Source organism: Asterias amurensis, chromosome 9 (assembly GCF_032118995.1).
Source record: "Asterias amurensis chromosome 9, ASM3211899v1".
NCBI lineage: Eukaryota > Metazoa > Echinodermata > Asteroidea > Forcipulatida > Asteriidae > Asterias > Asterias amurensis.
This window is the reverse complement of record NC_092656.1, coordinates 8,157,738-8,174,722: the sequence shown is the minus strand read 5'-3', so window position 1 is coordinate 8,174,722 and position 16,985 is coordinate 8,157,738. Positions and strand designations below refer to the sequence as shown.

At 39.3% G+C, this 16,985-nt stretch overlaps 2 protein-coding genes across 3 annotated transcripts in view; one reads left to right on the top strand and one right to left on the bottom strand.

Moving 5' to 3' along the window:
• Positions 1-1,056: 1,056 nt before the first annotated feature.
• LOC139941568 (sodium/potassium/calcium exchanger 5-like) lies at positions 1,057-12,194 on the bottom strand. The gene is made up of 9 exons (XM_071938129.1): positions 11,740-12,194; positions 8,428-8,637; positions 7,790-7,873; positions 6,985-7,088; positions 5,310-5,416; positions 4,200-4,486; positions 3,567-3,800; positions 2,772-2,873; positions 1,057-2,266 (listed from the first exon to the last, which is right to left on the bottom strand). The coding sequence occupies exons 1-9, from the start codon at positions 11,918-11,920 to the stop codon at positions 1,902-1,904; spliced, it is 1,674 nt and encodes a 557-aa protein (XP_071794230.1). The 5' UTR covers positions 11,921-12,194; the 3' UTR covers positions 1,057-1,901.
• The window catches only part of LOC139941566 (uncharacterized), a 25,607-nt gene continuing 19,878 nt past the window's right edge, over positions 11,257-16,985 (top strand). The window contains exons 1-2 of one of the 2 annotated variants that reach the window (XM_071938127.1): positions 11,257-11,338; positions 15,951-16,155. In XM_071938127.1, coding sequence (XP_071794228.1) covers positions 16,083-16,155 — 73 coding nt within the window. In that variant the 5' untranslated portion in view covers positions 11,257-11,338; positions 15,951-16,082. The remainder of the gene's footprint in view (positions 11,339-15,950; positions 16,156-16,985) is intronic. The other variant, XM_071938128.1, reaches the window with a different exon arrangement.

Below are 16,985 nucleotides of genomic sequence, written 5' to 3'. Positions count from 1 at the left end.
TTATTAGTAATATAAAAAAAATCAACGACTCGTCTTCTCACTTGCTGTATCTCAACATATGCATAAAATAACAAACCTGTGAAAATTTGAGCTCAATCGGTCATCGAAGTTGCGAGATAACAATGAAAGAAAAAAACCTTGTCACACAAAGTTGTGTGCTTGTTTTGTGCTTTCAGATACTTGATTTCGAAACCTCAAATTCTGAATCTGCAGGTCTCGAAATCAAATTCGTGGAAAATTACTTCTTTCTCGAAGGTACTCCACTTCAGAGGGACTAGTCGTTTCTCACAATGTTTTATACTACCAACCTCTCCCCATTACTTGTTACCAAGTAAGGTTTGATGCTAATAATTGTTTTGATTAATTATCAACAGTGTTCACTGCCTTTAACGAATTTCGCTAGATGAATCTATTGAAGTTAAATAGTATTTGGACGAATAATACACAATTCTGGGGGAAATTCGTTTTCTGACCTGTAGGCCCCCTAATATGGGCAACAAAAGAACTCAAACAAAATGTCCCTTGGTGGCAAGTTGTGAACGTCATCATGCTTGTGAAATAACTGTGACAAGTTTAATAACGGTACAAAAAATTGGGAAAAACTACCAGGGGTACCATTATATTATTTCCCCCCTGAATTTATAACCGAAAGACACATTACATTTATTACGAAATCATTGTAGCAAATTACAATTTTAAAGTTTTACTAAATTCTCTCTCCCCGAAACTATAGTGTATCCTTAAGATGTTTAATTATTTCTCGTGTATTAAACCACTTCATGTTTGTACAGGCATACTTTTTACAAGCAGAATTAACCTTTATAACAAGCTTGAATGATGATACAACAAAATACCCACCCCCCCCCCCCCCAAAAAAAAAAAAAAAAAAGGAGAAAAAAGGTTAAAAAGAATAATATATATATATATATATATATATATATATATATATATAGAGATCAATTTAAAAAAGACATAACAAAACAAATCAACAAATAAATAACATTATTAAAAACTAATAAATAAAATCAAATAAAGTAAAATAATAAAAAATAGTAATTTGTGTGCTGAAGGGTTCAGCGTACTAATGCCGTTAGTTAATATTGTGTAATATTTATTGCAACTGAATTGACCCCATATTTAAATATAAAAAAATCACTTAAAGGGTATATGTAACTTTTATTAGGACAAAAAACACAATGTCCACAGATTTACACTAAACTTACACAGTTTGAAGATAATGATAGTAGAAAGCTTCCCTGAAAATATTACGTGCTGAGGTGTTGTAGTTTTTGGGAAATGAGTGAAAACAATGTCATGAAAATAATTTTCGTCTCATGAGACGAAAATTATTTTAATCATTTAAAATGCTTATTTAATGGACAAGTTAATTTGAATAAATATTTTGTTCCTTTATCGGTGCTACTAAAAGTGTTGGAGCAAAACGTCACGAGCCAATTTTGCTTACCATGCCGGTTTTTTATTTTCCTGTTTCGTTGGCATTAAAGACACTAGACACCTTTGGTAATTGTCAAAGACCAGCTTCTAACCTGGTGTATCTCAACATATGCACAAAATAACAAACCTGTGAAAATTTAAACTCAAATGGTCGTCGAAGTTGCGAGATAATAACGGAAGAAAAAAAACCTTGTCACACGAAGTTGTGTGCTTCCAGATGCAATTTCGCTTCCTCGAAATCAATTAAAATTTTTTACTGAAAAATTTCTTCTTTCTCAAAAACTACGTTACTTCAGAGAGAGCCGTCTCTCACAATGTTTTATACCATCAACAGCTCTCCATTTGCTCGTTACCAAGTAAGTTTTTATGCTAACAATTCTTTTGAGTAATTACCAATAGTGTCCATCCAATGCCCTAAACGACAGAGACATCACTGACGTCCAGAACTATAGGTCATAATAACTCTCTGGGCACGGTGGGAGCGGCGCTACCGTTTCGCCTATCGTAAAGGCGTCTCCGAACGTGCCCTCTGCGTTCAGTGTCGCCCAGCCAATAAACGCAATGTAGAAGAGGAGAGACACAATTCCGATCTTCATGTCCAGTTTCCAGCCGTTGTGATGGATAGCGACCACGATGAGAAACATGATCACTATGAGCACGATGGTGGTGGCTGCCAGGCCGTTGATGCTGATCGTGATCGGGGTGACTGGGGTGGCGGTCACACTCTTCAAGAACCAGACGAACCCGAGACAGATGAAGATCTCGAAGACGTTACTGCCGATGATGTTTGCGACGGCCATGTCACCAAAGCCTTAAGATTGCACAAAGATAGAGTGAACCATTAATGTTTAATGCCATTATGTAACGTGTGACATTATTTGGTGGTTGGGAAATGAGTTAATAATAGACCTTTATCGTTCTACCACCATCTTGGTAATTTCCCCTGTAACCACCGGTAGTAATGGAGGCTATACATATTGTACAACGAGAACCAGACTATTTTCCCCTTCCAGCCTCGGTTTGGTTACATAGATTTGAATGGAAAGGTGAATAGAGATGGCTACGCATGATAAAACTCCAAACCATTGTCTGTACTCTCATACAAAATTCCGGTTATGAACTGACCCGGACGCAATTTTCCACTTGCACTTTAGAATTGTCATCCTCAAAAATGTTCCCGATTTGTTTCTTCTCAATAATTTTTTTTTTTTTAAATCGGTTTAGAAAAACAATTTCCAGAATGTGGACAAAAATGCGACCCGGATTTTGGGTCCGTTTTGGAACTATTTCTGGGTCAGGGATTGATTATGGCTTACCGTCCCTGGCGACCAACAGAGATGCAATAGCGTCCGGTACACTCGTCCCGATGGCCAAGACGGTGTAGCCCATCACTGTATCGGGAATCCCGAGTGTGAAACCTTCGAAGGGGAAAACATACATTTGATTATTATTGCTAAACGTGTATACCTACGTGTGGAACCACCTGCTCTATAGTAGAATATCCATAATAATTGTGATTTTTGTAGCCTCTTGTTTTCGGAGTTTGGGTCATAACAGTTAGACGCAGCCAATCGATGGGCTACTTTGCGATAATGTTATTATAATAGCCCTCATACAAAACACAAGACAGTCGTGTCGTTTTTGTTTGTTTGTTTGTTTGTTTGCTTGTTGTTGTTGTTGATTTGGTGTTTCCTTTTGCCGACAAAGGCTGGACATTCAAACTGCGAAAAATTGTTGTGGGGAGGGGCGGGGGGGGGGGGGGTGGTCTTGTCATCTTCACTACACTCGTTGCTGTGTGCCCGGAAGATCAGAAGGACGTAACAAAATGTTTTGCCGGAAAAAGTGTAAAAGTTTGATCGGCTCTCTTCCATTCATCGTATGACTCTTTTTTTTTTCTTTTTTTTTATTGGGGGGGGGGGGGGGTGTTAATCTAGCAACAAAATTGAAACAGTAAACCCTATAATCCCATATTTTATTTGTAAGAAGCCATATTGCTTACGACCTTTTGTTATGTAGGACAAAATGTTCCTTTTGTGCCTGGAAGAAGGGCATAACAAGTCCGGTAACACGGGCTTTTAATTGACTTAAAAACAACTCATACTCTAACTTACCAATAATAACAATCAACCAATACAGTAAATATGAAAGTCCGGCCAGCCACACGGCAGAGAGGACGAACGTCAGTGGGTAACAGCGCCTCCACGGTTCGGCTTTGCGACAGTCGGGCACCGTCAGGAACGTGCACAGAATGACCGGGAGACCGATGAACCATCCGATAAAACGGATTGTGGATTTGGGAGGGTCGAACACCGAAGGAAGTGAGTCGTTGTCAGATTCGACGTTTTCTGTGGGGAAATTGTTTAAACGATATAAAAATTTTAATAAAATATTTTGAGTGTCTTTTTTTCTCTCTGAAGACTATAAGGCGTGAAACCGTAGATCTCAGGCATCGTGAAGCACACAAATCTATGCAAGAAGGGTCGTGTTTTTTTCTTTCAAAATGCTCTTGCAACTTCGATTTAAACCAATTGAGCCAAATTGTTCACAGATTTGTTATTTTATGCATGTTGGTATACACCAAGTGAGGATACTTGTCTATTGCGCTGTGTAGCCATGTTTTGATGAGTATCGCTCTACTGATTGCATTGTATTGTATATTTGGTATAGATGATACTTGACGTTGAGAATTACCAACTGCCTAAGAAGACTTTCAGGCACGACCAGTGACGTCACATTATACACACCTTCAGAAGAAGAAGTCCCATCCCGTCTGCGATTTAAATCTGATCCATACAGTGTCCTAGAGGAGCCATGGTCCCCACCACCCATAAGTCCTTTCTCCTGCGAGCTTACGTCATCAATAAACGCAGTCTCTTCTGACTCGTCGTCCAATGAGAAGGTCCTCATGGGACGCCCTTCCGTTTCGAAGTGTTTGGATGTCCAGTTCAGGACGAAGGCCGACGTTGGCTTGTTGAAGTACATGATCGTGATATAAACGCCAAAAGATACTGTCATTATTAAGCCCTCCCACCTGTAATAAAATGAAACAATTTTAGGGTAAGGGCACTTGACACTATTGGTAAACATTGTTAGCATAATAACTTGTTAACTACCATTGGAGAGCTGTTGATAGTATAAAACACTGTGAGAAACGGCCCCCTCTGAAGTTAATAAAAAAATATTTGAATTTGATTTCGAAACCTCAGAATCTGATTTTGAGGACTCGAATTCAAGCATCTGAAAGCACACAACATTATAAGCTTGGTGTTAATATCCCCGAGTCTGCCGAGTTCCCTTGACGGGAATCTCGCCTGAAAAAAAGGTGAAACAATGTCAAGTTTCTGATGGTGCAATAAGAACATTGATCGTTTGAAAGGATCATGTATCTTTGGTAACGCATTTCAACTCCCACCCCTTTCTGATAATATCACATAGACGATTGTACTGTTATCGGTGTTGTACCCCAACACCGATGTATGTTATAAAAAAATGTCTCGTCCCCTTAAGGTGATCCCATGGCTACCGCTTCCTATTTTAAATTGTAAACTCGTGTGTCGTCCCTAGCTTCTCGGTAATTAACAGTTCCATCTGACTGACACCCACAAACAAAGGTATTGACAAAATAAGGACACCGCCAACACAGGGCTACATATATATCAGTTGGTAGAGCGCCGGTGTCCTAGGGAATTCTGTCTCCCCCCCGGAGATTCGCAAACTGTACAAACTTCTTTTGATAGCGTCCTCTTTTGAATCCCCCTCATCCAGTGGGGACCTATAACCGGCGGACATAATTCAGAATGACACCGGCACGTTTCACTCTGGTCAGGTTTTCGTTTGTTATAGTCTCAACTTACCATTCTACAAGCGAGTCCATAGTCACTGCGATCATTATAAGGAGCGAAATTAACCAGCAGATGGAATCTCTGATGACTGGGTACCATAACAAAGGAAGACCGTCATCCTAAAAGAGATGAGTGTACTGCAATTATTTACATGCATTTTTTTTTATGCCTACTGCTACAGTATGAAAATTACACTGCTGGGTATATTTTTTAACTAAAGAGAACTTTCATTTTGCCCAAGCTCATAATGAAATTAATCCCTATTCTGCCCGGAGTCAGAAACATTTATGTTTGTGTGTATTTTTTTGAAATGAGATATCGCACGACTCACAAAGCCGGACGGGCACATCAAGGTGAGGGCTGATTTGGGCTATCGACCCAAATCAACTGTCATCAGGGGCATGTTGTCACTCACTCCTGGGCTGAAGTAGGGTACCCCCTTTGCAGTTTTCAAGAAATTATATTGTCATGTCATCTATTCTTGGAGCCTGGCTGGTATAGAGCAGAATTCACTACCTTCCAAACTTTGTACGAAGCAAATATTGTTTGTGCCCTATGTGTCATGTAGCCTTGTCCAAGGCTCTTCACGCCAGCACCCTGCTCTGAATTTGGACGACGACCTATACATAGATACATCTGCCACGGTACTTCGTACTTGATATACAAACGAAGCCGATGTACGAGGTTGAAAAACCTCGAAAAAAAAAAACATGTTTCGACCCCACGGTATCAAGTACTGTTATGTGCCGTGCAGTATAGTATATATATGCAGTTCGTGAATTCAGAGCGGACCGGTGCTTGCGTAAAGAGCCTTTTGACAAGGTTATGTGTCACATGCCAAGTGGCATGACTGGGATTCAAACCCACACTCTATTACTGCTAATAACACCTGAGGTTTTGGTGTGGTGAACTAGACCGCCCAGGTGGCCTGTCCCGAACAGGGTTTAACCTTTAACCTTAGGTTTTTCAGTGACTATCAGGACCAGTATTACTAGTTATGTTACTATGTTTGTCAGCCTTTTCACTAGTTCATCAACTGTCAACTTGGATACAACCATAGCCAACCCGGGACCACGTATAGAGAGAATTTTTGATTGGTCCTCCGTTCTGTTTGTCAGCTTTTTAAGGGAGAAGGCAGTATGGTTGATGCATGTGACATGTGAGGGTTGATCCCTCAAAGATAATCCTTAGGACAAGACTCTTTAGAAGCTACTGAAAACTTCACGCTTATAGTAGTAAGTTAGGAAGAGCAAGTTCCAGTAAGCAAGGACCTGATTCGAGGTGTATGCCCTTTTTTCGAAACCACGTGTTTTTGATTCGGCACAGGCTAGCTTGGGCCTCGCGGTTGTTTCGACAAGTTCGCATGCTTTGCATACGCGCTCCAGATGAGGAGATGGAGCCGAAGCCAAAGCCGAAACTGTGGCTTCGAAAAGGGTCATCGCATAGTCTTAACTCTATGTGAAATCCACTCCTGGCCATTATGGTTAGCTTCTTGGTTTATCAATATCTTCCACAAAGATGAAAAATATTGGTTGATTGTTAGGGCTCCTGTCATTGCTTTGTCTGTCGTTCACCATTGCCCAAGTTTGAATAACAAACCACCCACACCTTCCGGTTGAAAGAAAGAAAACAAATCACAGACAGCAATGGAAGTGTTTTCTAGATACAATGATCCAGCATTTCTTACCCCACCAGCAGCAAGTGAACACAGAGCGATTATGACGAACACGTTAAAAGCTGACGAACCAATGATAGCGCTGACGCCTGTGTTATCATGCGTTACGAAGGCACCTGCAGAAATAATAATTAGCGAGACGGTGTCAATATGAGTACTTTGTGAAAGAACAATTTGAAAACACGCTCTGCATGAACACAGGCTAAGGAAGTCATGCAAAACGCCCACACGGCCAAGGTTAATAATTGGCTATCTTTGTTTGGTTAGGCCGTGTCACATGAGGCAATTTATACAGGCAACCAGTCACTCAGGCAATCTCCAAGGAGAAAGGCCACTTTTCACAATTCAATGTTTGCCTATATTTCTTGTGGATCTTAAGACAATGTTCGAAAGATTACTTCTGTGCTACCTTTATGAGCATCCACTTTATAGTTCTATAAGTTGCCTGTAATGTGACAAGGCCCTATAGTCATTGCGTCACGCACGCTCGTTGCTAATGGGCCAACAGTTTTCGCTACTTAAAAGATCAAAGGCACTGTATACCTTTGGTATTGTCAAAGACATGTACATCACAAAACAGCACACTATGAAACTGATAAATTATATTATATTTATATATGTCGAAGACAGATCATCCATGGGACTTCGGTATCATATAAAGTGCTTGCACATTGTAAACACTTTTAGAATAAAAAAAAAAATACGTAAGTTTAGCTAAAAGCAGGAATTATCCATCAGTAAACACTCCCAACACTAAACCTTGAAATCTAAACCCCTACACTAATTTTGCTCCAAATTGTCGCTGATTGATACTGACCTACAACAGCTGTAAAGAACTCTGGTGCCGAGCTACCGATTGCCATAAACGTTGCCCCAGCTACATCTTCCTGAAGCCCTAGCACTGTTTGGGTGAGACAACATTAATTTGTGATTAAAAGTGATTTAGATTGAAAAAGTGCGCTTCAACGAGTTTCGTTTGTTGATAATGAGTAATGTTGTGTTGAAAACAATGCATGATAGAATAGGTATCACCGTCTAAATATCGAGTATTACTGGTTCTGAAACCGCGGTTCTTACAGAACCAGGACTATTCAACAGAGATAATCACATGTGTTATCATTCTTATAGTAAATACTCACTTGGTGTATCCCAACATAAATATAATACTTTTTTATAATCTGCGAACAGTTTTGCTCAATTTGTCACTAAAGTTGCAATAAAATACTAAAAGGAGAAACATTCATGTTGTACAAATTGTGTTTGCTTTCATATATTTTAGTGAGAAACTACGTCTTTCTCGAAAACTATACTTCAGAGAGAGCCGCTTCTCACAACGCCGAGCCCCCTTCTTTACTTATTACCAGGTAATTTTTTAGTCTAGTTTGAAGTTTTAGGTAATTACCAATCCATCAGTAACCGAAAACCCTGTTAACATTTGAAGGCTATATTGCTTACTTTTACTGATAATTTCCAAGGATGGGACAAAATAGGCGAAGCAGACGTAACTAATGGCGCCAAAGAGATAAAATGCAGCCAGAAAGTCAATGATTATCGCGCCCTTTTCTCGTTGCTCCTCTGTGAATAACGTCCGTGGGAAGCTTGTGATGGACGGCATTGTGCAGTTCATGTCTTCCTCGACCTCTCTGAGCTTCCTGCTGATAAAACCTTTAACAAAAATCACACATGCATTAGTGATATATTGACTTGCTTATAAATTCTAATATCTGTCAAAACTATTTTGTATTTTCAGTAAAGATATTCACTTTACCGATTTCAGTTATGGATGAACAATTTAGCACAAACTCATAAACTTTTCAGTGACGTTTAACCACTACACTTGTGGCTTCATTTAATTAGACAAGCAACTGGGTAAATCTAGGTTTAAGTAGAGATTCTATTGTGTCTGATTTATTGTCTTGACCTGGACAATAGTACTTATGTCCGAAGATAAACAAAAATAATAACAACGAACAGAGAGGAAATAAAAACAGTATGCCTATACTGTGAGCTTTTCGTTTTCAAGGGAGAGCTTTTCGTTAACCTTTTTTCCCCACAAATATATAAAATATATACAAAATTGCTATAGACTTTTTATATACTTCACGATAGCCAGGACATGGATAATAATAGCTCCACCCATGACACTGACACACTGTGCAAACGGTTTGTGTACTGGATGTAATAGGATAATACCAGCATTATTGTCAAGAGTTGAAATCAGTGTATATTGGATTTAAGATCTATGGTATATATTGCTCTCATAAAACACATTTGAAGCAACGTCTAGACCACACACACACCAACATAACAACACAACATCGTGTTTTAATATACCTCATTGTAAGACGGAAAAAAAAAATCCGTCATTCATTATTTTGTATGTGAAATGCTATTATGTAATCTCTTTCTGGAACTTGACTAAATACCAAGGCTGTGTCTCGTAGTACACATTATGACTATACAAGAAATTCAAATAGCACAATCTGCTTTTTCACATTTATAAAATTAACAACATATCTTTTTGTGAATGTTATTAATATGTAATCTATTTCTGGAGCTTGACTTATTGGAGTAAGGGGACAACCAAGGCTTGTATAGACAACAAGTTGACGTTTTTTGGTATTAATAAATTCAAAGGCCTCATTCATCTTCTTTAACTAGCTAATTTTTACTCACTTACAAAATGAAAATCATCAACGGGTCTTTTTTTTTGAGAAATTTTGGTATGTAATGTCTTCAAGGAAGGTCCTGTGGATTTGAAGATGTTTGGTATTACTATAGTAGTAGTAGGTAAAACTAAAATCAAGTCCGTTAAAACCAAATTCTTTTATTGGTTCATTTTTACATTTTATATAATGGAAATATAATACAGACGACGTCCTTGCATTGTAGCTTTTTAAAAAGATCGAAAGATCAATTATAATTCCCGCAATAAATCAGGGTTTGCTGAGTGGTTACTTTCCCTGCCTTTTACCTCCGTGTACCCCGGTGCGAATCACAGCAACGTCCCAGACTGGATTCTTGCATGTGGATTGGGTTTTCAGGCCCTACCAGGATTGCTTGGGTTTTCCACTTTGGATGTTTATTGGCCCGATGACCGGGGGACTAATGTAAAGCGCATTGATACGGTTTATTGTGAAATGCGCTATATAAAAATTTGTTATTATTGTTATTTTATTATACATCTACAACTGAGCTTTTGTTTTCGTTTTCGATTACAATCTACAGTGCTAAACAGACACCGGTGGCGATGATAGGTAGAAAACCAAAATGAATATTCGTTATCCCCGATGCAAATTAACGTCTATTATTATATTCAATATGTTGGTGCTCTGCGCTGGTGGCTGTGTAATAAATAAGTAAAACAAGTAATAAACCATAATGGACTTGTTATAATAATTAAAAAGTCGCATCCCCTTAAGATGATGCCCTTGTTGACGCTTCCCAAAATCTCAGGTTGTACCATAACCTTGAGTGTGAACTGTGGTGCTGATTTCACATGGAGCCAAGACCGTGTCCTAATTGGCAGCTACATCTACGGCTACGGCTGTTGCCATGGGTGTTGCTAAGAACGTCCTATTATACATCAGATCCAGCTGTAGCCTATAGCTGTATAGCCATAAATTCGGACACGGTCTATACCATCGATATTAACTGCAAATCTCCAGAAGACGATCAGAGCATACTGATCGAAACGTCGAGTTAACCCAACGGTTCTTTTCAGAACCACCCCAACTCACTTAGAGATTGTTATTACATGGTGTTACCGCAAACTCTTCTATATGCAAATCAATCGTAGTTGCTCACTGCGATTTTACGATTATTTGTAGTGCTTTGTGAAATCGAACCCTGGTCACATGGTTAGTGTGGCTTCTGACTGATGGCCAAAGATTATTGAGCGCCGCAAGGCGCAAGATGCGGAACTCGGGCTGAAATGTGAAATCCCACTGGATGCCATTTCGGCAAGTAACTCTTTTGATACAACAATAGATCAGTGCAGATCAGTGCGGACAATGACCATTTCTATCAATGGGAAACAAAACATTCACTTGCTGAAATGGCGCCCATGCGTATTTCACGTTCCAACAATAGATAAAGCTTCAGTTCCGCATCTTGCGTCTTGCGGCGCTTTCTAATCTTTTCTGGTGGCACCCGAACAAAGATAATATCGACTTAAAAAGGATACCCCAAACAAAGGGCTGGATAGCTCAGTTGGTATAGAGCACGCCCTGGGTATTTCATTTCAATCCAGAGGTCGCTGGTTCAAGTCACGCTCCAGTCAGTTTGCTTTCGTTAAAGTCAAACGAAATGAATGATTAATATTCTTTCAGACAAACCTGATGTGGTGGGCATTCCGTTTAAATCGGTAAGTTTTTAGTAGGCCTTAGGCAAACTTGCAGGCGGAAATTTAACTCTGATCTTAAGTATGTTAACTGCGTCAACCATGGTATTTGTGATAGTGTAAAAACAGTTTTGTTTCGTAATTAGTTTCTTGAGTGTGTTGACCTTGATACTCTCGGTATGCTACTCTGATCGTTCTGACAATTCCTCTGTGTCATACTTTGTCAGGATGGTCTGGGGGTCGTCCAAGCGTGTCAGGGTTATCCTGTTTCTTTTTTGCGTGTTTCTTCCTTACTTTGTATTTTTGATGTAATTTTTACAAATCTTTTAATCTTCTCCATTTTTTTTTTAGGAAATAGATAAATAAATAAATAAATAAATAGAGCAGAGCTAACAAACGCATTAGATACACAAGCCTATACTTACTAATTGCTGGTGGGCGGCCATCTTGTCTCTGTTGAGGCGCAGCCTTGACTTCCAAGTCACTATTTTCTTCTGTAAACCCTCCTGCTAGAAGACTAACACGTCCTATTTTGACAAGTAGAACGCCGCACAAAAAGCACATCTTCACCATCATGAACACTTTCCAATTGCATTTTAACGCCATTGTGGCTATATATATATAACAATGTTGCGTCTTCCTCTTTGAAAAGGAAACTTGTCCTCCGGAATCCGAAATTGAAATTGAGTTTTCAGTCACCCATACAAATCACGTATACAGTTTCCCATTAACAAGTATTTCATCCGCATTGTTGTGGTTCTCAAGAAGTAGTCCAAACACTACGTATTACGCCATAGCTCTTCTTGTGTGATATTAAAACTGTTGTTTTTTACCTTGGGACTTCAAGCATGTGGAATTTAAACTGTATAAGCCTAACGCCCGTCGCTCAGCGAAAACAAAATGATTGTGTTGTAGCCCACATAAAGTACAGATAGGCTTTCATTGAATAAACATGCTACCAGCATTATTTTCACATCCAATGGCATTTTGGATGTTGGGAGCAAACTGCTTTGGTTTGCATGTGTATGGATTAATTAGTTATTGCAGTTTACAAAATCTGCAGGTATTCAGTGCATCAATTGTCTGTATTAACACGATGCACGTATAGGAAGATGGTTTAAACACACGGGCCAGGTTATATATGTGAAAGTTGAATTAGATTTTGCATGGTCGCTCACCATAACTATTTATCACTTCTATGGGTAGCATCCAAAATGAATATTCTAACCGTATTACCCATATCCCAATTGTATACATTGGTACTGACGGTACAACCATTTTGATTTAAACTGGTAGAGTTTAAACACCCCATGTGCTATTGCCATTTTGAGAGATCTAAAAAGTCGAAGTTAAAATAAATCCGCAGGGCGTGGATCTAGGATTTTCCCAACAGGCGGGTGGGGCGTGAAACACACTAAGGCAGAAAAGGCAAGTTGTGGCGCTTGCTTTTGTGTACCGTAAAGATTCTTCCTGCGAATGCGAGACGAATTTTGACGTCACAACCCCGTGTTTTGCTGCGAACTGATGAGAATTATTCGTTGCAAAATTTGTGACGTCAAAATTCTTAACGTATCGCATTCGCATCAATAATTGACCGGACTTCAGGCAAATGCGGGTCCGGTTTGAAACTGTTTGTTATGAAATGCATATGGTTAGAAAGAGGTTTTAAAAGTAGAATACAATGATCCACACAAATATGCCTCGAAATTGCGTGGTTTTCATTTTACCTCGTCGACAAACACGGTCGGCCATTTATGGGAGTCAATTTTTGACTCCCATAAATGGCCGACCGTGTTAGTTCGCAAATTAAAACGAAAACCACGCAATTTCGAGGCAAATTTGTGTAGATCATTGTATTCTACTTTTCCAACATCTTTCTAACCATATGCATTTTATAAAAAACGGTTACAAACGCTTTTCAAAGACAAACTCGACCGATCCAAGGCAATGTGTTCCTTTAAGTTTGCATCGGGGAACAAGAATATATATATATATATATATATATAATTTTTTTTACCCATAAACACCGATGTGTGTAAGCACTGTAACTCAGTACTCACCGGAGTTCTGTGAACAAAAATCACATGTACAGGCATATGTAACAATTTTCTGTTTCCGGAATCACTTGAGTCCGTGTACACCCACTGCCGGCCCACTGGCCCGACAGGTAATAAAAGCGAAGTTAGAATTATTCGATTCTTTGCCATGACATTGGATAGCGGTACATGCCATACAGCTGCAGCTACCTGGGGAAAGTGATGGGCACATTTAAAGGCATGGAGACCATTGGTAATCACTCAAAATAGTTGTGAGCATGAAAACTTGTTTGACTAACGAGCAATGGAGAGCTGTTGATATTATTATAAAAGATTGTGAGAAACGGCTCCCTCTAAAGTAACATACTTTTTTGGGAAAGAGGTAGGTTCTCACTCAAAAAGACTTCAGCTGAAGCATTGTTTATTATTATTATCATTATTTATTTGAAAGCACACAAAGTAGTGAAATGTTTGTTCCTTGTATTGTTCTCTTTTAACTTCAATGACCAATAAATGAGCCCAAATGTTCACAGGTTTGCTATGTTTTGCATTAATACTGGTCTTTGATACTAGGATATAAGGTGTCCAGTTCCTCTAAGGGGTCAAACTAATACGTAAGACCCGGACGGGCAATGGAGGTGTTCAGCTTCCGGGCAAATATTATTGTAAAGCGTTGATGGAAGTGGCACGTGGGTTAACACTGACAAATCTTCATGCAGCAGCTGTAAAAGGATGCCGCTGGTGGGTGGGAAGTTCTAGAATGATCATGCCCCCCCCACACAAAACAACAAAAGGAGTGTGTCCCTGTTTCGTGTATCCCGTATGCATTTCCCCCTGTAATATAGAATTCCATCCTCAAAAATTTTCCTGATTTTCTTGGTTGGAATTTGACCCGGTTCCGGATTCCAGGGGCACCCTGACCCAACACACCACTGATGCAGAATCTGGGCTAAATTCAACAACATTTATTTCCAAATTACTCAAGTCAATTATAAATACAACGTATAGGCTTAGGCCTACACAGTGATAAAATAATTTTCGGAGTAGTTATCCAGCCAAGTAAGCACATCTTGTGTAGGGAGTGCCCATAAAAAAACAATCGCAATTGAGTTAATACATAATTTACAAGCACAAAGCACATGACCAAAACACTCATCGGTGGTTTGGTCTTACACTCAATGTAACGCCAAAATGAAAACAAGATTACCAATTGTTTTCTCATTTTAAGAACAAGTTTTTGAGACAGCCTGACCCAGAAATTGGTCCTGATCCTAAACGGGTCAGGCCACGGTACCAGGGCTGTGAGAGCCTACACCCCAGTGATATTCTCCCATATCGAATATATCGTGCTTTTTACATCTAGGACCATACATGTCATGTTTTGTACACCAAAAAAACTAAGCTTTTGTGACAGATTTCCACTACAGAGATCGTCACTTATATTATACACTGCGTTATGTTATGGAAACCCGAGTTCAACATTACTGGGACATTATGGAATCGCTTATAACCCCAAGGTTAACTTTAGCTCCACATGAATTCCATCAAAATAACAACCCAGTGACACAAAGGTGCACATTCTCTTGGTCAGATGATAAACAACTTACTTATTAGGTTAAAGGCACTGGACATTTACTTGATAAATTATTTGCATAAAAACTTCCTTTGGTAACAAGCATTGGAGAGCTATTGATAAAAAAAAAATGTGAGAAACACCCTGGTGATCAAACGGGGCGAACAAACGCCACTCAGCGCCTTCTGCTCACTCACCAAAGAGGATAAGAGCTCATCTTTTATTTATTTCCCATTAATTGTTATGAGGCACTGGACACTATTGGTAATAAAAATTATTCAAAAAAGTTGTTAGCATACAAATTTACTTGGTAACGAGCAATGGGGAGCTGTTGATGAGTGATAGTAAAAACAAACAAAAAAACGTAGTCTTTGAGAAAGAGGTCTGAAGCATTTAATTAGGCACCTGAAAGCACACAAATCTGTGTCACAAGTGCCAGTCTTCTCACTTGGTGTATCACAACATAAAATAAAAAAAACTGTGGATTTTGTTTTGCTCAACTGGTCATCGAAGCTGCATTACAAGAGAGCAATGAAAGAAAAAACACCCTTGTCACACAAGTGGTGTGCTTTTGGTGACTTGAATTCGATACATCTCAGCTGAGGTCTCAATTCCACTATTTTAGTGAGGAATTACTTCTCTCTCAAAAACTACGTTATTTCACATGGAGCCGTTTCTCATAATTGTTTTATACTACTTAGCAGCTCTCGATTGCTCCTTACCAAGTAAGTTTTTATGCTAACAACTATGTTATATAGAGCAATTACCAATAGATTCCATCAGTGCCTTTAAATTCAACGCTTACACTCGGTATAAGCATGGTATAGCAGAGCCTTGGTGCTGGATGGTACCACAGTGGGTCTTCACCCCATACCTATAGGATCAAGGTCTCTCCTAAGTTCATTTCCGCATTGGGAGTTTTAAAGAAAAGAATTAAAAACACAGAGGTATCATCATACACACAGACCGTGCGTGCGAGTGTTTATTTCGAAACATGACGTAAATGAGTGCGTACAATTACTTCCAGTGAAAGTTCAAGCAGTGGAAGTGGGGCACCCGGGTATATAAAAACCATTCAAGGCTTACGGGAAGTCAGTACTTTGTGCCTGGGAGAGATCTGCAATCGGGGTGTAATCGTTAACACACCGGGGTCGCAACCATGAAGCTACTACTACACTCTCTCGCCTTGCTGCTGGTCCTCCTTGCGGTGGAGGCAAAGAAGAAAAAATCAGGTAAGATTTACCTGAGTAGAAACCTCCACGAAAATATGATGCCCCCCCCCCCTTTCACCCGCCACAAATTCCATGGAATGCATTAGACCTTTTAATACAGCACACAGATGAAAGCAGACGGGCGTAACCAAAACTCTTCCATTATTGTGTATACATTCTATTCGGCGTGCATATGTTGTGCTTGTTACGGTTTTTACCTTAAAGGAACACAATGCCTTGGATCGGACGAATTGGTCTGTAAAAAGCGTTTGTAACCCTTTTTTTTATACAAAATGCACATGGTTGGAAAGATGTTTTAAAAGTAGAATACAATGATCCACACAAGTTTGCCTCGAAATTGCGTGGTTTTCCTTTTACTATGCGAACTAACACGGTCGGCCATTTGATGAGAGTCAAAAATTTGACTCCCATAAATGGCCGACCGTGTTAGTCGACGAGGTAAAAGGAAAACCGTGCAATTTCGAGGCATGTTTGTGTGGATCATTGTATTCTACTTTTACAACATCTTTCTACCCATATACATTTTATAAAAAACGGTTACAATCGCTTTCTAAAGACCAACTCGACCGATCCAAGGCAACGTGTTCCTTTAACCTTACGTTGCCTAATTTCCCCCCACACGTATTAAAAGTTTAATATTTTTGGATCAACCTGGCACCATCGCCAGCTCGCTTTAGCCCTACAGCTGTATGTTTATTGAAAACTGTTAACTTTTGATTGTGCATGTTTCTATTTATAGTTCATGTTCCAATATTTATTGTGCATACGATTTTTTTTACTATTCGTTAAATTTCTTGTTTTACAAACGAAATGTGGAAAGCCAGGTCTTG

Coding starts and splice junctions, on each gene's coding strand:
- LOC139941568 (XM_071938129.1), bottom strand. CDS start 11,920: ATGGCGTTAAAATGCAATTGGAAAGTGTTCATGATGGTGAAGATGTGC. Junction 8,638..11,739: donor TGGCCGCCCACCAGCAATTA/GTAAGTATAGGC, acceptor TTTTTGTTAAAG/GTTTTATCAGCAGGAAGCTC. Junction 3,801..4,199: donor TGGGACTTCTTCTTCTGAAG/GTGTGTATAATG, acceptor ATTTCCCCACAG/AAAACGTCGAATCTGACAAC.